We start from the raw sequence: 22937 nt of genomic DNA on the forward strand, positions 1-22937 counted from the left end.
GGCACCTGCCACCACACCTGGCTAATTTTTGTATTTTAGTAGAGACAGGGTTTCACCATGTTGGCCAGGCTGGTCTCGAACTCCTGACCTCAGGTGATCGGCCCGCATTGGCCTTCCAAAGTGCTGGGATTACAGGCATGAGCCATTGTGCCCAGCCAATCCCCCAATTATAGAACATCATCTCAATGCTAGCTACATTTTGAGGACTGACACAGCAGAAGCAAGTTCTTGTGGGGGACAAGTGGGGAAGTAAATGATTAAGAGGACTCTTTTTTTTTTTTAAATTCCATTTTTACACATCCACCTGTTTGTCATTAAGTCACAACATTTTATCAAAATATACACACAGCACAAATACTTTTAAAATGTATGGTTGGAATTCTAATTAAACTCGACTGACTGCTGCAAACAGCATGCACGGGTCATTGATCTTGAATGATGCCTACGGAGGGGCTTATGAGTCATGAAATCACCAGTCATGGCACGAGAAGCGGTTGAGGTTCTTTTCCCAGGAGACTTATGCACGTCGTTTATTTTCTTGTTATAATGTGAGGATGGCAGTGAACGACTCCACCGACACTGGAGTCTGCTGAGAATGGGCGGATGGAAAGGTTTCACTGGCGAGGGTGAAATGATACTATCTTTGGGGAACTCTAAATATCATTTCTATCTTGACAAGATAACCAGCGAAGGTGTCTAGCAGACCTTCCCTCTCACGTTCCACTGTCCTCTTGACCATGGATTTCATGGTTAATCAGGATGAATGGATTTGTAGATCTCAAGTTACAAGCTCTGTTTATTGTAAAGAATTCCCATAAAAACCTCTCCAGGGTTGGTCCCCCAGCCGTGTACACATCCACAGATAGGAATAGAATAAAACGGGTTAGTGATTACTCGTCTGCGGCTGAGTGAGATCCGCTACTAGACCAGGCAATGGGGCCGTTTCAGTCTTGAGATTTCTGTACTCCGTTTGCCCCCGATTCAACAAGCATTTCATTGATCAGCAGTTGGAGCCCAGGTGAAGAGTCATAATTTATTTCAGCATCAAGTTTTGAAACCTTTCCGAGTGCGGAGACCCATCTTTCAAGTAAATAACTACGGTTAGTAATGACCTAACTTCAGGAGCGTCTGTGAGACATGTCAGGAGACGAGACACAGGGCATCGTCGTTAGTGAAGTGGACTTGGTTTCTGCTACAGATAAAAGTCACGTCGGGGGCGAACAGGTCTGAGCCTTTATTGTTGAGTGTTTCTTTCCTTTTCCAAGTTGAAAAAGGAACCCAAGCAGTGTCTCGAACCAGTACCCAGGGAGAAGGCAAATTCGTTCCTGTCTCTGGAGGGGCAAGATTCAGGATATCAGCCGCTCCATCCCGGGGTTCATGAAGGAAAAGTTTCTGAACATGTTCTGGTCCATGCTGTTGATCAGCGCTCTGTCGGCGAATGACAGCCGAGGCTTCTCATTTAAGAATTCTTTGTCGAAATTGCTGCAGTCATATGGTGATTTCTTGGTCAGAGTTTAAGGGAACAAAGAAAGAGAAGCAAAATCAGTCAGTAAGTTCATGATTTTCACTTTTGTTATCTAGGCTGTGATCTACTTATGGCAAAGTTGGCGTGTGCAGAGACACTAAATAGGGGCAGTGCCTATAGATGACCATGCACAGCTCTCATTGAACATGGCTACAATCCTGTGTCCTCGGCTTCATAATAATATAAATTCATAAATTCACAGAAAGACTACCACTGTAGACATTCAAATGGGATCTAATGTTTCTAATTAATGGTTTACATGAAGCAGGGTTGGCAACGTTTGAAAAAGTGATCCGCCTGAATTTGACCTCTGTCTTTTTAGTTTTCATGGAACACAAGGTGGGGATAAGGGAGGGTGGTGGGGAGAGGGAGTGAGGGGGTATGAACGGAGGGATGGGAAGAGAGAAGGATTTTCACAATTACATATTCCTGTTCTTTTATCGACATTCTTGGCTGTTGTCAGTCCCCTGCCCTTGTATTTTATTAGTAAACATCTTGGGCTGTCTTTTTTAGACAACACAGACTGGGACAGAGTCCTTTCAGACCACTTGGCCCATTGGTTTTCATGGCAAGAAAACCAAAACCAAACAAAACAACAGAGAAAGGGAAAGCAAGCATCTATTTCATACATGCTGTTCAGTATGGCGTTCAATTCACTGTCCCGAGATTGAGAGCAACCATGATCAACAGAACGTCCTATGAGCACAGAGAAGCGAAACTAAGAGTCAGGCCCCTCCCACCTGCCAAGGGCCCTGGGGCTGTGAGGTCAGCGGCAGCTCAGACCACAGGTCAGGGAAAGTTTCCTACTGGCAGAACTGGGAATGTCCTTTAGGGTAAGCTTAGATCAAAGTTTTGATTTTTATGTGCAAAATATTAAGTCGCTTTTAATCTGCAGTGGAAGGTGAGACATGGTTTAATAGTCCTGATAGCTAAAAACAAGGGGAAATTTTTATTTTATCACAAATGACTAACCCACGTATTAGATGTCGTACTGTCACAAATAGTTAGAGTGCTTGAGGCCGGCCTGTTGGGCCCTTGGAACGCCCCTGGAGGTTGGGACAGATGTCGAGAACAACTATTCTTGCCCTGGGAACGAGATGCACCTGCTGCTTCTGGCCATTCGCTATCACGACTAATAGCCTGTGTGTTCTCGGGGTGGACTCTGTTGGGAAGTCCATGAGCCTGGCCCCTTTTAGTGCACAGATGGCCCATGTCTCCCCAGGCAATCACTCCAGTATTCCCAGCAATCACGGTGAATGGTTAAGGCTGGCAAACCCACCACTTTGCTCCACTCTTTTAAAAATTAGTATTTTTAGAAATTGTGATATTCGTAACTTAAAATGTGCTTTCTTAATGACTTTTTTTTGTTGTTTTTCTAAAAAGTTTATTTTTGGAGACAGTGTCTCACTCTGTCACCAGGCTGGAGTGCAGCGGTGTGATCCCAGCTCACTGCATCCTCCTGGGCTCAAGTGATCCTCCTGTCTTGGCCTACTGAGTAGTTTGAACTACAGGCATGCACCACCAATCCCACTTAATTTTGTATTTTTTGTAGAGATGGATTGTCTAGGCTAGTCTCAAACTTCTGGGCTCAGGCAATCCTCCCGCCTCAGCCTCCCGAGTAGCTGGGATTACAAGTGCCCACAACCATGCCAGCTAATTTTTTATTTTTATTTTTAGTAGAGACACGGTTTCACCAAGTTGGCCAGGCTGGTCTCGAACTCCTGACCTCAGGTGATCCACCCACCTCGGCCTCCCACAGTGCTGGGATTACAGGTGTGAGCCACCATGCCCAGCCCAGCCTTGCTTTATTTTTGACTTCACTTTATGGTGGCTCATCTCGCAGGTAAACCAGGTCATTCTGCCTTTGCTGATGTAGCTTAATGACTTTTGCCAGTGAGGACGGATATGGAAATGTACAGACCTATCTTTTTTAAAGCACCGATTTAGTTAGTTTCTCCCTTAAACCAAAGAACACCTAACAATTGCCATTAGGAAATGTAATTACATGAGCACTTTACAGATACTTTAATAAACATCGTGGAAAAAACAGCTCCAAAATTCCTGATGTAGGATGCAGGGTTTATGTCCGAGTTTGGGTTACCCAGACTGGACCATTAAGTAGGTATGCGTCATGTGCAAAACCCCGTTTTGTTTAACAGTCATCCTCACAAATTCATATTCAACCTAAGGCATGGGCACACAGCAATCCATTCTTCATGCAGGTGCATCTTGACGACAGAGGTTAAATTTTGCAAACAAGAGTGACCTCCCCTCCCTGCCCCACCAGCCCAGTGACATGTGTTAGAGAAGTGCATTCCTCCTGGAGACTGGGGCCGGTGGGGAGTCGGGGCTCCGGCAGGGGTGGGCAGCTGCGGTGACTTGGACAGGCAGATGGCCCTGAGTGGAGGGAGAGTGGCTGACACCAAGCGGCCCATGAGCGAGTCCTTACCACTTTCGGCCGGAATGGTGGGTCAATCTCCTTCCGTTCAAGTTCCTCCCAGTTGATCTCTCGAAACAAAGGGTGCTGGCGGATATCTCCCCTCACGCCCAGCCTCTTCTCAGGTTCTCGCACAAAGAGCTGAAAGGGAGCATAGGAGGAGCACTGAGGTCTCCAGGGATGAGCCTTTTGTGTCAGGAGGGCGTGGTGCTTCCCAGTGCACCAGCCCCTTCTTTTCTAACCTCATTTTTCTACTCACCTTCATCAGGACTGACTAAAGTCAACCTGGTCCTGACACTCTCCCTTGAAGGAGCCTTTCTAAATTTGCTGGAGCCTGACACGTTATCTTCTGAGGTGCATAGACCTGATTGGAAACCGGCTTTGCCCCGTGTTATTGATGGGACCTTAGGCAACTGACAGACCTGAGTCAGTTTCCTCACCTGTAAAGTGAGCCAAGTGCCCTCCTGATGTGATGATTAATGAGACAGCAACACACACACACACACACACATACACACATGCACACAGACAGGCATATGTGATGGCATACACACATGGACATAAACACATACACACACACTGGCACACACACAAGTGTGAGCACGTGCACACATACATACACATGAACACACACGTGCATACACATGCAGACAGGTGTATATAAATGCATACACACAGACATGAACACATACACACACACTAACACACACACACAAATGTAAGCCCATGCACACGGACAGCCATACACACGCATATACACACATGTACATGATCACATGCACACACATGTATGCATTTGTGCACTATAACTCCTGGTCTGTTAAACCCAATAGCATAGAGTCAGTGATAATTTATTTGTCATTTGATCGATTATCCATCAATCGAGTCTCATTTCTTACAAAGCTGCATTCTTAGAATGATTCCAGCATTGTGGGGACTCAGGTACAATAGAAACTAGTCCTAGCAGTCAGCTTTGGACTCTACAAGGCATCTGAGTGAAGAGAATTACCCTCAGCTCCTGCAAACCTGCTGGAGGAGTAATATTTAATTCAAGGTCCATCTAATAATTTCTGAGCTGGCACATATGTACATTCCTCTTTGCGCTGTTCCTTCTCCTGTTCTTTCAAAATGAACACTGGCAAGACAGGAAAGAAACTTGGATATTTTTCAAACTTAAATAAAACCTGTCAAGGGCATTAAGAAACAGGAGAGTCTAAACATTAACTTAGAAAAGTAATAGGTCCCCTGGGTGTCTGGAGTAGTTACCGGTTATTCTTACATCAGCTAGATGTTTATTGATGAAGTCACCACGAGTTGTAGGGCATTTTAAGGAGCCTAAGGTTCTTTAAAACAGAAAACATGGTGGAATGCAGTGATTTTCCAGGAGGCTTTCACAAGGACTTGACCTCCATTCACACCTCAGTTGCAAGGGTCTCTTGTTTTTACTGCTCATAAACATAGCCAGCCTGCGTGTTCTGAAATAGTGCTCCACTTACGTTATCTTAGTACTTGAAAATCTTCAAAGGCTCTGTTCTTCCAAAAAAATGTAAAGACCAAACAACATGCTATTGTAAAGTGAAGTTTTCTCCCTTTTTTAAAAGAGTAGGAGAATCTCTTTTGAAGTCCCGGGTGAAATGTTTGGGCAATCACCCGGTGTATCTGACTGGCAAATCCTTGGCACAGTCTCAACTTCCTCTCTCCCGCTTACTATATGGGAGCCACTGAGGACTCGCTAGGGAAACTTGGGGTTCCAAAGTACCCAATTAGAAAGCCACTGCATGGTGGAAATAACATGACAGTCATCCGAGAGACTGACTACCCACGTCGCCTCGGGTAAGTTTTCTGAGTCTCAGTTTCCTCGTGTGTAAATGAAAGGCTAGACAAGGTGATCTCTAAGGTCTGTTGAGTTCTGACATCCTCGGGCCCTCGGCTGGCATTCGAGGCTCTCTGGAGTCTGACGCTGACTCACAGGACCTTCCATTCCCTGGACCGTCTCTAGTCCAGACACTTCTGCTCACGGAAGACACCACCTGTCTTCCTGTCTCTGTCCCTCACTAATGACATTTCCATCTTGCCATGAGATACCCTCCCCTAGTCGACTCCCGTTTCCCTCCCCTCATCTTTAAATTCTGCCTTATCTTTCAGGGCTCAGCTTTCACCCCCTTTTCCTTGTGAAACTTTCTTTGATTACCTCCACTGACAGGGAGCTCTCTCTCTTCTGTTCAAGTCATATTCAGAATTGATGACACCATCATACATCATTCGCATCTTTCATGATTCTTAAGACTGATACATCATCCACTCCAACCAATGTTGTTTGAGAGGCAGGCACTATGCCAGATGCCTCCGTGATTTTAAAACAAATTCTAAGAAAAACAAATTTATCATCCCAGTTGTCAGCTGAGGAAGCTGAGCCTCAAAGGAGCTATGCACTTTGATGACAGGTGGCCTCCTTCCCACTCATCCTGATGGATAATCTCTCATCTGGGCACCACACAACATCTTCCCTCCACTGGAGGATTAGCACATTGTATCTTTTTTTCAAGGTTGTCTTCTTTCCTGCTAGACTGTAAGCTCTGGAGGCCAGGCACCATTGACACGTCTGTTCCTTACAGAAGCTAGCATAGTGCCATGCACAACATAGATGCTCAGTAGACGCCTGCTGAGGAAGTGGATAAGCTGTCTTTCCACTTGGTTTACCTGCAGATCACGCATCTTCTATCCTCATTTTATTTCGGTTGCCTCTTTTCAGCATAGAAAAGAAGCACCAAGTTCACAGTAAGATATATTTTTCTGTAGACTCAGAAAATGGAGTGGGTACTAAAAGCCCGGCTTCACCACGGTGCAATCCATGCATGTAACGAAATGACACCCGCACCCCATACATTTATACAAACTATAAAACAGCGGGAGTCATCACATGGAAAAGCTGATTGTTGTTTTAGAAGCAAAGAGAGGCTGGGCATAGTGGCTCATGCCTGTAATCCCAGCACTTCAAGAGGCTGAGGTAGGTGGATCACTTGAGGTCAGGAGTTCGAGACCAGCCTGGCCAACATAGTGAAACCCCATCTCTACTAAAAATACGAAAATTAGCTGGGTGTGGTGGCGGATGCCTGTAACCCCAGCCACACGGGAGGCTGAGGCAGGAGAATTGTTTGAACCTGGGAGGTGGAGAGTGTAGTGAGCCGAGATTGCACTACTGCACTCCAGCCTGGTGACAGAGCAAGACTCCAAAAAAAAACAAAAACAAAAACAAACAAACAAAAAAAACAAAAAAAAAGGAAGCAAAAGGAATATGTGACTTGCCCTATGTCCCTTCTCCTGAAACAATGATACTAAATGATTGACCTCCACTTCTTAAGGACATTTGGATGAAACGAGATTAGATAGATGGCATAAGTGTCTCAGGAAGAGGCCAAAAACTCGTTCACGTTGTTCTAGCAAGATGCTTCAGCGAAGCAGGCTGGAAGTAACTCCCTGGGCCACGTGTGCTGCAGGCTATGTTTTCTATTCTATTTCTTCCAGTGAACATGTGGCATTTATACCAAGAGGATCATGTCAATGGGCCTTCTGAGCTTGGATGTTTACCTGCAAATTTTAAAAATATATTTAAAAACATAAAATGTGTAATGAGAAGAGCATATGGTCTCCAGCTCTGAGCTTCAATATTCTTTCTAGTTTTGCACAGAACGGTAAATTAGTATATGTTCTGCCCTGCAGCCACTCGACCCACTGAGGTCCTCAGGATGACAGGTGACCTCACGGGACGGGGGTCAGGCTGGAAGCTCCGCCCCTGGAAAGCTGCACTGAGGAAATAAAATTCTCGAAGACTTGATTTTGTTCATAAAAGCTGTCAGGATGGAGGTTTATATTGATGGGAAAAAATAGCCAGGATGTAGTTGAAATTTGTTTAAGTTTATTGGACAGTCTGTGCAAGAAACCAGCTCCAGGCTGCGGAGAACAGCCAGCAGCGGCGCTGACAGATTGTACCTGGAACCTGCCTTCCCTCTTCAGTCGCTCCTCAGATATGTCTTTCTATGAAAGGAAGAGATATTTATGTTCCAGATCATTAGTTTCCCATCATTTTCAAACAAATGGACAGGACATCCTGGATGGATAAATGAGGAAGTAAAGGGTGTTTCTTTGGCAATCATCAACCGGACAGCAGCGTCCCCACTGGAATTCTTGCCGGAGCACAGCCTCTCCCAGTGTGCAATTGTTCAGTGCACGACATGCATCCATGCCCTAGGAGGGCTGACAGTGACAGGTCTGGCACTGCTGCTGTCACAGATGCCACGAAATGCTGCTATCCTCAGCTTTTCCAGAGGACCTATGACTTCTGGGTTTCTACATTTTGTCGAATTCCCTAGAGGGCATTTCTGGGAAATGGCATTACCTTTTATTTTTGTAACAAATGGGGCTCAAGAATGTGGGGGCTGTTGGATCAAAGCAAAGGAGGAATACAGATAAAGCTGGAAGCCAGTTTATGGGCAGCAGATTGCATAATGGAAATTAATTGTATCAGCCCAACTGCAAGAATGTGCATAAGGGAAGGTTCATGGAAGTTTTACTAACTCACATGGGAAATAACCAAGTCCAAACTCTTCTATGTCAACTCAGAAGAGGGGTGTCCAATCTTTTGGCTTCCCTGGGCCACATTGGAAGAAGAATTATCTTAGGCCACACATCAAATACACTAACACTAACAATAGCTGATGAACTAAAACAAAAATCACAAAAAATGTCATAATGTCTTAAGAAAGTGTAGGAATTTGTGTTGGGCGGCATCCAAAGCCATCCTGGGCTGTACGCAGGGCATGGGTTGGACAAGCTTCATTTAGAACCTCTTTTGACTGAGAATGGTGGCTCATGCCAGCACTTCGGGAGGCTGAGGCGGGCAGATTGCTTTGAGCTCCAGAGTTTGAGACCAGCCTGGGGAACATGGCAAAACCCGTCTCTACAAAAAATATAAAAATCATCTGGGTGTCAGTGGCACGCACCTGTAGTCCCAGCTTCATGGAAGGCTGGGGCTGGAGAATCGCTGGAGGCTGGGAAGCACAGGCTACAGTGAGCTGAGATTTGCACCACTGCACTCCAGCCTGGGTGACAGAGCGAGACTCTGTCTTAAAAAAGAAAAGGACCTCTTTCACCCACCAGTCCTCCTGTTTTCTTCTTTATCCTTTATTATCTCAGTTTCTGCTCTATTCAACCAAATTTATTTTCTTCTCTTGTGGCAACTCTTTCTCTTCCCACTGAAACTCTGCAGATGACTTTTTATTTTGGTGTTTGCAAGGCATTTAGCTTTAGATTTAGTTTTGTTTTTAAATAATCATAGATTCACAGGATGTTGATAAGACAGTACAGAGATGTCCTGGGTGCCCTTCACCCTATTTCTCCCAATGATTGCATCTCACATAATGATAGCATAAGATTAGGAGCTGGCACTGGTACCATGTATGTATATACTACTTACGCCATTTTATCACATGTGCAGATATGGGCAATCTCCGCGCCAGGCAAGATACGAACTGTTCCATCACTGCAAAGATCTGCCTGTGCTGCACCCTGAGAGTCACGCCCACCCTCCTGTCCCCAGCACCCCAACCCCAGGCAACCACTAATCTGACTTCCATGTCTATGGTGTTGCCATTTCAATGAAGTTATGTCAGTGGACTCAGAGGACTCGGAGAGTATGTGATCTTTTGAGACTGGCTTTTTGCACTCAGCACAATGCCTTGAGTTGTTTTATAGATCAATAGTGTGTTCCTTTTCATTGCTGAGTAGGATTCCAGCACACGGCTCTTCACCTTTTCTCCTCCAACTGGAAGGAATCCTTTCCTCCCACCCAGTCTTTCTCTCCTTGGAAATCATCACTTCCAAGTTCTCTCCACGGAGTTGCTTCTGGTTACCTCTGCCCCTCCTTCACCCTCCATCCTGGTCTGAAGCATTGCACATCCTCAGGGTAGGCTGGATTTGGGAAGCACAGGGGGAGGCTGGCATTTATGGGCCATGAGGGGTGTTGAAGGACTGTGACTCTCCCTCCAGGACCCCCACCTTGGGACTCACTTGGAGGCAGCCCCTGAGTCTGGAGGTGCCCTCATGCCTTGGGTTGTACAGACCAAGCCTTGCGCTCACTTTTTTTCCAGTGGGTTTTGATGGCCCAGGCTTTGCAGTGCAGCCTCATGCTTTGGACTGAACGGCATCCCCTCAAAATGCACATGTGGGTGCCCCAACCGACAATGTAACTGTAGGTAAGGCCTTTCTGGAGATAATTAGGGTTAAATGAGGTCATGGGGTAAGGTCCTGATCCAACAGGGCTAGAAGTCTCATATGAAAGAGAGACCAGAGTTTCTCTCTCTCCCTGCTGTAAGGACACAACAAGAAGGCGGCTGTCTACCAGCCAGGAAGAGAGTCCTCATCAGGAACTGACGCTGCTGGACCTTAATCTTGGACTTTCAGCCTCTAAAACTGTGAGAGAGAAATGTCTGTTGTTTAACCCACTCAGTCTGTGTTGTCTTCTTATGGAGCCCAAGCTGACACATTTCACACTGAGTTCATGATTACGATTGCTACATTGATTGCTACAAATGTAGCAACTGTAATAATGTTTGAACCTGCCTTTATATAAAATAACTTAATATCCAGATCCCACTAACTTATTATTACTATTTTTAAATTATTATTATTATTTTTTTGAGACGGAATCTCTCTCTGTTGCCTAGGCTGGAGTGCAGTAGCGCGATCTCGGCTCACTACAGGTTCTGCCTCCCGGGTTCATGCCATTCTCCTGCCTCAGCCTCCCGAGTAGCTGGGACCACAGGCGACTGCCACAACGCCTGGCTAATTTTTTTATATTTTTAGTAGAGGCGGGGTTTCACCGTGTAAGCCAGGATGATCTGGATCTCCTGACCTTGTGATCTGCCCATCTCGGCCTCCCAAAGTGCTGGGATTACAGGGGTGAGCCACCGCGCCCAGTCCCTACTAACTTATTTTTACTGTTGTCAGCCTTTTTTTAAAAATTGGTTAATTTTGAGATTAGCTTTCATTTTATCTGTGTTTGGTCATTAAAAGTGCCTTTAATTGGTTGTTGAGGGAGTTTTCTAAGTTATTGCTTGTTTGGATCACAGTCAGAAAGTGAAAGCTGAATGGAAGTGGCTCAAATTTTTACACACCTTGCTCCTTTACCCTTGGGCTGGGGATCTTGTGAGGGCTTTGTCAGCACTTTTCAGATTCAAGATCTTGATTTTCCAGGGAGAGCCCTGGAGTTGCCTCCAAGTTTCTAATGCCCAAGACAAGTTGTCACTTTTATTAGAGAGGTGGAAGTGTATTCCCTTTACATTTAATTCTAAGTCCTTCTTCAAAAGCAAAAAAGTAGATTGGTGAAAAAAGATAAGCCTGCTAATATTTTTCTAGTTTTTAATTTAGAACCCATGGATAGCTTCCAACGTTGAAGGATCTTCTCCTATTCCCATTTTCAACATAGCATGAGCAAGGCTAAAAATTATTTCTCTAAATGATTATTTTTTAACCAGCTGACATATGAAATGCCAGAAATCAAAAACAATGTTTCTTCTAAAACACCTGCATTCTTGGTCCACTTCTTTTAGATTTGCTAGAATCCTTTTTTTTTTTTTTTGAGGGGGGGACAGGGTCTTGCTCTGTCACCTAGGCTGGAGTGCAGTGGTGTGATCATGGCTCATTGCAACCTCCACCTTGTGGGCTCAAGTGATCCTCCCATCTCAGCCTCCTGAGTAGCTGAGACTAGGCGCCAGCCACCACACCTGGCTAATTTCTATATTTTTTTGTAGAGATGGGGTCTCGCCATATTGCCCAGGCTGGTCTTGAATTTCAGATTGCTCAAGCAATCCTCCCACCTTAGCCTTTCAAAGTGCTAGGGTTCCAGGCATGAGCCACCACACCCGGCCTAGATGTGCTAGGCTCTTGATTACAGTGGTGGGTCTTTTTGACCCAAATATTTGCTGTGACAGCTCAGTATATGTAGGTCCTTATTATTCTTGTATGCATTTAGCATGTTGTATTGACATGATTAATTTGATTCTACAACTTGCTAAACTCATACACTGTGGAGAGAATTTCGCATCCTCAAAAAAGGCCAACTCTGAGTCTGTCTAGAGTCCAGAGCTTTCATGATGGCTCTCGGGAGTTCCTATGTCTCCACATGGGTTTGCCTTGGGAGCTCCTGGCTCACACCTTGTGATTCTCAGAATCCAGTTTCCATTGGTAATACTGTGCCTGTATTCTCGATGGATCCTGGGCTACCACGGATGGGGCGCTGAATTCTGTTTTGATGGTGAATTCTGGAGATTGCTGCTAAGATGGTAATAGCCTGCACTCTCAGAGTTTGTTAGAGTGAAGAAGTCAACAATATTTCCAGTGGACAGTGGGTAGGGCAGGTTGGGGACAGCTGGTCTGTAGGTATTTTAAGTACAGTTGACCCTTGGTGAACCTGGATTTGAACTGCACCGGTCCACTAATATGTAGATTTTTTCAATCAAATTTATACTGAGTGTGCCTGCCTCTCCCGCCTCCCTCCCACCTCCTCCACCTCTTTTGCCTCTGCCACTCCTAAGGCAGCAAGACCAACGCCCCCTCTTCCTCAGCCCTCTCAACATGAAGACAATGAGGATGAAGATATTTATGATGATCCACTTCCACTTAATGAATAGTAAACACATTTTTTTAAAATTTTCTTAACAAAATTTTCTTTTCTCTAGCTTCCTAGATTGTAAGAATATAGTATATCATACATATAACAGGCAACACATGTGTTAATTGACTTCATGTTATTGGTAAGGCTTCCGGTCAATAGTAGGCTATTGGTGGTTAAGTTTGGGGACTCAAAAGTTATATGCACATTTGTCATTGCATAGGAGGTTGGCTCCTCTAACTGCCGAGCTGTTCAAAGGTCAATTGTACTGGTTGATATAGGTTTGGTTTTGTGTCCCCACCCAAAATCTCATCTTGAATTATAATCCTATAATCCCCATGCGTCATGGGAGGGACCCGATGGAAGGTGATTGAATCATGGGGGCGGTTTTCCTCCCATGCTGTTCTCATGATAGTGAGAGTATAGTTTCATAAGGGGTTTCCCCCTTCCCACTTGGCCCTCATTCTCTCTCCTGCTGCCCTGTGAAGAGGTGCCTTCTGCCATGATTGTAAGTTTCCTGAGGCCTCCCCAGCCATGCAGAACTGTGAGTCAGTTAAACCTCTTTCCTTTATAAATTACCCAGTATTAGGTATGTCCTTACAGCAGCATAAGAACAGACTGGTACACTGCTCAAGACAATCTGCTGGGCAGGAAACCAACAGTGAGAGAGTCTTGCAGAATCAGCTTTGGTACAGTATGTAGGCTAGGGACTGGATTGAATGCCTGTATCTCAAGGGTTTCAGCCACACACGTCTGCAAGGATACGTATTTCTGCAGAACCTGGTAGCGTGCCTCACTGAAGTCTCAGCTTCAGCCATCCTCCAGTTCAGGGGTAGGTGGCCGCCAGCTGAATAAGAACTATCCTTTCTGCTCATCCTCCTTCCTCTCTCGGCTTCTACCCCGTAAGGTCTGAAGCAGAAACTCAGGAGTTAGAGAGGAAGAGAACAAGAACACAGTCAGCGAGAGCGGGACACCACTCTCTCCTCCAGTAGTGAGCAGCTGCTAATCACTAGCTCCGAGCAAAGGGAAGGAAGCCAGAATCCCAGATTTAAAATTAAAATTTATGTGATGAGGCTGGGCATGGTGGCTCACATCTGTAGTCCCAGCACTTTGGGAGGCCGTGGCAAGCAGATCCCTTGAGGTCAGGAGTTCGAGACCAGCCTGGCCAACATGGTGAAACCCCGCCTCTACTAAAAATACAAAAATTTAGCTAAGTGTGGTGGTGCACACCTGTAATCCCAGCTACTCAGGAAGCTGAGGCAGGAGAATCGCTTTAACCCGGGAGGTGGAAGTTGCAATGAGCCGAGATCATGCCACTGCACTCCAGCCTGGGTGAGGGAGTGAGACTCTGTTTAAAAAAAAAAAAAAAAATGCGATGAATAATATCTTGGACTGGATGGTTTTAATTGTCCCACTGAGACAGTGTTTCATAACGTAAGAGTGATAACAGGTTGTCTTTTATCTAAGAGTAGGCCAAAAAGTCGTACATCCTGTCTAAGTTTTCAAGCAGAGGCAGGGGAGATGAACCGGATGGAATATTTCTAATAAGAACTAAGGGAAACAAAAGACTGAGTTAAAAAAAAAAATACAAAAACCAAAAACCTCTATATAACATAAATGCCCATTTTCTCCTGCCTCAGCCTCCTGAGTAGCTGGATTACAGGCATGTGCCACTACTCCTGGCTAATTTTGTATTTTTAGTAGAGACAGGATTTCTCCATGCTGGTCAGGCTGGTCTTGAACTCCTGACCTCAGGTGATTCACTCACGACCTCTCAAAGTGCTGGGATTACAGGTGTGAGTTACTGCACCCGGCCTAAATGCCCATTTTTTTTTCTTTTCTTTCTTTTTTTCTTCATTGTTTTGGAGACAGGGGTCTCGACACATTGCCCAGGCTGACCTCAAACTCCCAACTTCAAACAATCCTCCTACCTCAACCTCCCAAGTAGCTAGAAGATTGAGTTTTAAGTCATACCATGTGCTTGTTTAATGAACCAACTGCATCTCCAGGTGAGGGTATTCAAGGTCATGGAACTGGTTCCTGGGCCCTTATTTTATAACTGATGCACATGAGGGTTTATCTTACCCTCTTTTTGACATTTAATGCTTATAATATTGGTGCCTCTTAAAACACAGATGGCGCATATCCCATTTAAACCCAGTTCCATATAATCATTGTTTGCCACGTGCAAGTTGGAATCTAAGAGGAACCAAAAATCGACCAGAAGACCTAATGCTCATCTTATGAAGACACTCTTGGCTTCACTTCTTACCTTCACCAGAAGATCCTTTGCCTCCTTCTCCAGCCACCGTGGGTAAAAGGGATTGTCCATGCGGATGGAGTGGAAGAGCTCCTCCTCGTCCTGCCCGTGGAAAGGCGACTGGCCAATCAGCATCTCGTAAAGGAGAACCCCGAAGGACCACCAGTCCACAGAGTGGTTGTATCTCTGACCCAGCAAGATCTGCACAGCCAAAAGGCAGACACGAAATTAATAGGAATGAGGCTGAGGAGTGACGACCCTTCCAGAGCGTCCCAAGGCCACTCAGTGAATGGTGGAGGCTGGTGTGTGGCTGCAATCAAGATCACCCCGAAAACTCTCTCTTCAGAAGCCAATGACTGGAGAGCGATGTCTACACAATGCTGACGTTTTTGAGTTTGAGTCCGAGCAAACACTTCTCAGTTTCAATTTGTACTTTTCCTCTGGTTGTAAAGAAACAATGAAACGATGCCATTCGTTTTTATTTTCCCATCAGTGACATGAGAACTTACGTGGCAGATGCGGTGGCTCAAGCCTGTAATCCCAGCACTTTGGGAGGCCGAGATGGGCGGATCATGAGGTCAGGAGATCGAGACCATCCTGGCTAACACGGTGAAACCCCGTCTCTACTAAGAAATACAAAAAATAGCCGGGCGAGGTGGCGGGCGCCTGTAGTCCCAGCTACTCGGGAGGCTGAGGCAGGAGAATGGCATAAACCCGGGAGGCGGAGCTTGCAGTGAGCTGAGATCCGGCCACTGCACTCCAGCCTGGGCGACAGCGCGAGACTCCGTCTCAAAAAAAAAAAAAAAAAAAAAAAAAAAAAATATTGAACCTAAGAAAGCTGATATGTGTCTAAGTTCTTCACCGGCACTGGTGTAAGCCTCGAAACCAAGCCTTTGTGCTTTGCTGACTTGTACTGTCCTGAGTCTTTACACAAACTCTCTGTAGTAATCAAGCATCCGAAGAGGCCATCTGGACAGTTCCCTTCCTTAAAGCCTGGCTCTCTATGACCGTTCAGTTCAGGAGGCACAACTGTAATCACCGATAGGCAGAATCCAATTGTGTCCTGTGCTGGGAAAGAGAACCGAGGATAGCAAAGTGCTCAAATCTAGGCCAGGTGCAGTGGCTCACCCCTGTAATCCCAGCACTTTGGGAGGCCGAGGCGACTGGATCACCTGAGGTCGGGAGTTCGAGACCAGCCTGGCCAACATGGTGAAACCCCATCTCTACTAAAAATACAAAAATTAACCAGGCGTGGTGGCGGGAGCTTGTAATCCCAGCTACTTGAGAAGCTGAGGCAGGAGAATTGCTTGAACCTGGGAGGCAGAGGTTGCAGTGAGCCAAGATCATGCCACTGCACTACAGCCTCAGCAACAAGAGAGAAACTCCATCTCAAAAACAAAAAAACCCCCAAAGCACTCAAATCTAGAAATGAGAGATCTCTCAGAGCTACCTACAGCTCGATAGCGGGGTCTGAGTCTATCTGTTAGGGAGGAGGATTTAAAGTCTGGAAGCCTACCTAATATTTTGAAAGATTTCTATCCTTTCACCAACCCACTCTTCTGGCAAAAAAGGCTTTGTATGTTCATCTTTCAATGAATTCCTTTTTGGACATTGGGAGGTAGAGGGCACATGCCATTCTGCTCAGCGCCTGACATCCCAACAAACTGTGCCAGAGCTTCTCTGAGATGGTACATGGTAGGATCCATCCATGGATGCAGAAATAAGGAAAATGTGCTGGTGGCTAAATTACCAATGGAAATAAAACCAGTAGGTAGAGGAGACAGTTGCACTCGCTTGCTCATTGCAGCATCATTCACAATAGCCAAGATATGGAATCTAAGTGTCCATCAGTGGATAAATGGATAAAAAAAACTGTGCTATATATACACAGGGGAGTATCAGCCCTGAAAAAGGAGAAAATCTCCATTTGCAACAACATGGATGAACCTGGAAAATATGTTGAGTGAAGCAAGCCAGGCACAGCAAAACAAATACTGCAAGATCTCATTTATACGTGAAATGTAAACACATTGAATTTATAGAAGCTGAGAGGGGCAGTTGCCAGGGTCTGGGTGGAGGGTGGGGAGGAGGGATAGGGAAGGCATTGAAAAAAAATGTGGTACATCCGCACAGTGGAATATTATTCAGCCTTAAAGGCGAAGGGAAACCTGTCACGTGCTATGTGAGTGAGCCCTGATAACATTATGCTAAGTGAAATAAGCCAGGCAGGGAAAGACAAATACTGAATGACTCCATTAACGTAAGGTAGCTAAAGTATTAATTGAGGTTTTTGCCCTGACTTTCAGTGACAAAAACCATAATTACTTCTGCACCAACCTAATAAATTCTAGAGACAGGAAGTGGAATGGTGGCTGCCAGCAGCTGTGGGGAGGGGGAATGGGAGGCTAGTGTTTAGTGGGGACAGAGCTTTGGGTTTTCAAGATGAAAACCTTCTGGAGACTGATGGCACAACTATACAATACACGTAATTTTATTTATTTATTTATTTTTGAGATGGAGTCTTGCTCTGTCACCCAGGCTGGAGTGCAGTGGCACAATCTTGGCTCACTGTAACCTCTGCCTCCTGGGTTCAAGCGATTCTCCTGCCTCGGCCTCTTGAGTAGCTGGGACTACAGGTACATGCCACCATGCCTGGCTCATTTTTGTCTTTTTGGTAGAGATGGGGTTTCATCATGTTGATCAGGCTGGTCTCGAACTCCTGACCTCAAGGGATCCACCCACCTTGGCCTCCAAAGTGCTGGGATGAACCACACCTGGCACTATTTTTAACATTACTGAACTGTACGCAAAAATAGTTCAGATGGTAAATTTCATGTTATGTGCATTTTCCCACAATTAAAAACAAAACACTAGGACATAGTAGTGGCACATACAATTTTTTTTAATGGAAAAGAGCGGAAAAAATCTTTGCCAATTCATGACTGCTGCTCCAAGGATGAGTTGCAGGCAAGTTGCTTTTGGCCAAAACAAAATGGAGAAGGAATAATAGGATTGAGGCACTAAACTCAAAAGCAAGACAGTCAGACTCTTCTGGGGATGAACATCTGTTCTACCTTGTAATGTGTTCGGGCTTAGCTGGATGCATCTGTGAACAGACACACGTAAATACACACACACACACACACACACACACACACACACACACACCCGCAGAAGGTATTTTGTTGTTGGCGCTACTCCTACCAAATGGAATTTTTCTCTTCCTTCTTTAATGGGCCTTTGGAATGAGTGGCAGAATTGTAGCACTGACGGCCTCGGAAAGAAAATGACACTGCAATTCCAGCCATTCTCCCAGCACGTTGGGAGGCTGAGGTGGGTGGATCACCTGAGGTCAGGAGTTTGAGACCAGCCTGGCTAACATGGCGAAACCCCGTCTCTACTAAAAACACAGAAATTAGCTGGGTGTGGTGGCACATGCCTGTAATCCCAGCTACTCAGCTCGGGAGGCTGAGGTGGGAGAATCACTTGAACCCAGAAGGTGGAGGCTGTAGTGAGCCGAGATCATGCCTCCACACTCCAGCCTAGGTGATACAGCAAGACTCTGTCTCAAAAAAACAAAACAAACAAACAAAAAACCCCAGACATTCCAATATTTTCTAGGAAAGCCGCATTATTTGATGTTGGTGAGCTTTTTTAGATGGAACAGATTGATGTGCATGGCAAGCCCATCTCTGACCCTCCGCCCCCCCGGGCCCCCTCCTGGGAGACACATCAGTGCTAAGTGAGGTCCAGGGGTGCTGTGCAGTGTCTCTAAGGCAGACTTGCTAAACAAACAGAAGAACAATATCAACAGCAGCACAACAGTTTTGCTGACCATATAAAATGTCACGGGCTCTACTTTTGGCTTAATCCCTTCTTGCATAGTTTCAGGAGGACCCTTTAACCCACTCACTTCACAAATGAGAAATTTGTGAGAAACAGGAATCATATCTGGCCCGCTTTTTACAAGCTTCTTGTGAGGATCCAATGAAAAGTTGCAAAGTCAAGATGATTCGTCTTATGGGATGACTATAACTGCTATGATAAATATCTGTTTTGATGATGTGCTTGTCCCCATTTCTGAAAATAAAGATCAAGTTGCAAACAGAATTTTGTAATCCGTTACTAATTTCCAATATAAAAATGCTACCCGCTACTCTTACCTCAATATTTACATGCTAAAGTTTACTTTATAATTTAGAAAAAATAGACTTTGCCTTAAGGAATCATCTGAAAGTAGATCCAAGGAGAATTATAAAGAAATTTAAGATGCACCCAACACAGTCTTTGCTCAATTTGCTGGGCCAGGGAAACATGCAATTTCTGAGACTTGCCACAAGGCGGCGTCAAAGCAAACAGAAACCACATATCTTTGTAAACAACTTCATTTTGGCAGGACAAACAAAAAGAAAATTTGGAAGGACAGGAGACAGCTGTGGTGCAAATTAAGCCTTCAAAGCCTGGCACTGTTAGTAAAAAAATTCAGTTTTACCTTAGGAGGAAGAAGCAAAATGCAAACTCACACACGCAACAGAGTGTTCACCTCAAGAATACTGACACGTTAGGAGTTTTGCAGACATTATGTCTTTTATCGATAAGAACCCCCCGAGCTAGGCAGTTATCCTTCTTCTATAGCGGGTGATGACTGGGCTTAGAAAGGCCAAAGGTCTTATTTAAGGTCTCCTAGTGAGCTGAGAGCGACGTTCTGAATCTGGTCTTTTAGGATTTTACTACGTGATGTTCCTTCCATATCGTAATGTGCTTCTTGGTGTTAAACCTCAAGCTGTCATGCTCACACCATGCTCAATTTCTTATTTTATTTTATTTTATATTTTTTAGACAGAGTCTCTCTTTGTTGGCCAGGCTGGAGTGCAGTGGTGCGATCTCAGCTCACTGCAACCTCTACCTCCCGGCTTCATGTGATTCTCCTACTTCAGCCTCCTGGGGAGCTGGAATTACAGGTGCGTGCCACCACATCCAGCTAATTTTTATATTTTTAGTACAGACAGGGTTTCACCATTTTGGACAGGCTGGTCTCAAACTCCTGATCTCAGGTGATCCGCCTGCCTTGACCTCCCAAAGTGCTGGGATTGCAGGTGTGAGCCACTGTGCCCGGCCCATGCTCGATTTTTAAAGAGACTGTGGTGGAGAAACACCAGCAAGGGTGGCCCCTTTCTCTGTCAGCCCTGGGACCTCGCCTCATTGTGATCTCTTCTTCTGTTCTTTTTCCTCCCTCGCTTTGACCCAAAGAATCAGAGGCACAGCTCAAAATGCACAATGAAACCTGAGAAAGCACCAAGAGAGGAGCGGTGGTTTTACCAGACGCCGGAGCAAGCCACATCTGTTCTCCTGCAGCCTCAGGAGCTGGGACGTCGGGTCTGGACAGGTGGGGCTCGGCCACCACGATGTGCAACTGGGTGAGTGCTGCCCCCGCACTCAGCGACTTCCCCTGGGCAATACCAGTGTGGTTTCCAGGCCAGTGCTGTCCCCACACTCAGCGACCCCGCCCTGGGCAATACCAGTGTGGTTTCCAGGCCAGTGCTGCCCCCACACTCAGCGACCTCCCCTGGGCAATACCAGTGTGGTTTCCAGGCCAGTGCTGCCCCCGCACTCAGCGACCTCCCCTGGGCAATACCAGTGTGGTTTCCAGGCCAGAGCTGCCCCTGCACTCAGCGACCCCCCAGGCCAATACCAGTGTGGTTTCCAGGCCAGTGCTGCCCCCACACTCAGCGACCCCCCGGGCCAATCCAGTGTGGTTTCCAGGGAACTCCGACTTTCTCCAGGGAGCTGCTTCCATGCATTGCAATCCCAGCTGCATTTACTGAGTGTCTAGTGTGCCATAGAGAGTATGATGCTTCCGGCTGGGCGCGGTGGGTCACGCCTGTAATCCCAGCACTTTGGGAGGCCGAGGTGGGCAGATCATGATGTCTGGAGTTCGAGACCATCCTGGCCAACATGGTGAAACCCCGTCTCTACTACAAATACAAAAATTAGCCAGGCGTGGTGGCGGGCGCCTGTAGTCCCAGTTACTCTGGAGGCTGAGGCAGGAGAATCACTTGAACCTGGGAGGTGGAGGTTGCAGTGAGCTGAGATCACGCCACTGCTCTCCAGTCTGGCGACAGAGCAAGACTCCGCCAAAAAAAAAACCCAAAAAACAAAAAACAAAAAAAACGCTATTTCCCTGTTTAACTGCCTTCCTATTCTTTGTCAAAATGAGTTTGGACCTCCAAAGAGACATCAGCCTCTCTTTGCTCCTATTATAGGAACACAGGGGGAACAGCGGGGCTTCTGGGAGGTACCTTAGCCCTCAGGAGGCGCAGCCTAGTGAGGCGGTCCCCGGTCGCGGGAGCGCAGGTCTGGTTTTCATGTGTGGCTCCTGACGTTGCTCTGACATGCATGAGCTTCTGAGATCTGAGTTCTCCCCACAGGAACGATGGGTGCCTGTCAGCCAGACACTATGGCCTCTGTCCCAGCTGTTGTGTGTTCCTGTGTTTCCATTCTCTGCCTCTACGGCCTCTGTCCCAGCTGCTGTGTGTTCCTGTGTTTCCATTCTCTGCTTTACCTGGTTGGCTTTCCCCAGGCCCAGACTCTGCTCCCTGAAGGTGCTCACAGACACGTTCATAGGAGAGACAGCAGCGGAACACTCGTAAAGACCCCGCAGGGCAGCATCAACTTAGAACCACGCAAGAGAGGCGAACATTTCCCTACGGCACTGAGGAGGGGGAAACTGCTCCAGTTCTGTGTCCTTTTTGAGGGAGAAAGGGGCAATGGGGAATTGAGAGAGACGAAGGAAAACTTCCCCGAGTGGATGGAGGGAGGGGAGCCTCAGACCAGCAGCGGATTCTTCCAGGTAAAGAAGGGGGAAGCTGGGGAGGGTTATTTAACGAAAGATGCCCAGAGGTGGGGAATCCAGTACACGTTTAGAGATGAACTTTTAGGCTGCTTGGCTTGGTGTGGTCGTTGATTCAGGAGGCAGCTGAGGGCGGCTGCTCCAGCCTGTGTGTGGGTGGATAAGCTGTGGTCCCTGATGGGGAGAAGATCAATGGATTGGTCAGGTGGATGCAGAGGTGCTGTGGCTGCACAGCGAAGGGGACAGCTGGTGACTCCTAAAGCCGGCGGCAACTTTAGGGAGAAGGTGACTGTGTTCGGGGGGAGGATCACAGACCAAGGATGTGCAATGGCAGAGAGGCACAGTGTGGCCTGGCCAGGGCAGGTAGCATATATATATATATATATATTTTTTTTTGAGTCAGAGTCTCGCTCTGTTGCCAGGCTGGAGTGCAGTGGCGCGATCTCAGCTCACTGCAATCTCCGCCTCCCAGGTTCAGGCAATTCCCCTGCCTCAGCCTCCTGAGTAGCTGGGACTACAGGCAGCCGCCACCATGCCCGGCTAATTTTTTGTATTTTAGTAGACACGGGGTTTCACCATGTTGGCCAGGATGGTCTCGATCTCCTAACCTTGTGATCTGCCCACCTCGGCCTCCCAAAGTGCTGGGATTACAGGCGTGAGCCACTGTGCCCGGCCGCACTTAAATTTTTTAAAAGAATTCTTCTATTCGTAGGTAGCAATTTAATGTGGCAGCACATGTTCTTAGGGACCCACATTCAGGACTGTGACTGACAGCCAGCTGAGAATGCGGACTCCTTGAGAATATTGAAGCCGGACAGAGGTGGGTCTGCACAGCACAGAGGAGAATCTGGAGACTTGGCTGGTCTGTGGCCTCTGGGGATGTGTGTACCCAGGGGTGGCCCAGACCATCCCAGACATGACAAGAAAATTCGAACTTGTATTTATAATACATCCATTGAAAAAAATCTAAAATGAGGAAGAACTGAGGCTTCACAACTATCTACCATTTAGAGTGACACGGGTACCCTCATTGAGAAACTGAAACAGGAAGTGACGAATCCTGGGGGGAGGAGGGAGGCTGTATCTCAGAGGGAGCTCGGCGGTGGCTCGGCTTATCCATTTATTTTCCATGCATCATAAATTGTGCTATGGTTTTGGGTTCTGATTTTTTCTTTTTTTGAGAGAGAGTCTCGCTCT

The 22937-nt window shown here is 46.4% G+C and overlaps 1 protein-coding gene across 7 annotated transcripts in view; it reads right to left on the reverse strand.

Annotated features, from left to right (window-relative positions):
• Nucleotides 1-261: 261 nt before the first annotated feature.
• The window catches only part of PRKCQ (protein kinase C theta), a 144408-nt gene continuing 121732 nt past the window's right edge, over nt 262-22937 (reverse strand). For 6 of the 7 annotated variants that reach the window (XM_077945470.1, XM_077945465.1, XM_077945468.1 and 3 more), the window contains 3 exons: nt 14903-15091; nt 3975-4103; nt 495-1502 (listed from right to left, as the gene is read on the reverse strand). In XM_077945470.1, coding sequence (XP_077801596.1) covers nt 1347-1502; nt 3975-4103; nt 14903-15091 — 474 coding nt within the window. In that variant the 3' untranslated portion in view covers nt 495-1346. 7 annotated transcript variants of the gene reach the window in all.

The sequence above is a fragment of the Macaca mulatta genome, chromosome 9 (assembly GCF_049350105.2).
Source record: "Macaca mulatta isolate MMU2019108-1 chromosome 9, T2T-MMU8v2.0, whole genome shotgun sequence".
Taxonomy (NCBI): Eukaryota; Metazoa; Chordata; class Mammalia; order Primates; family Cercopithecidae; genus Macaca; species Macaca mulatta.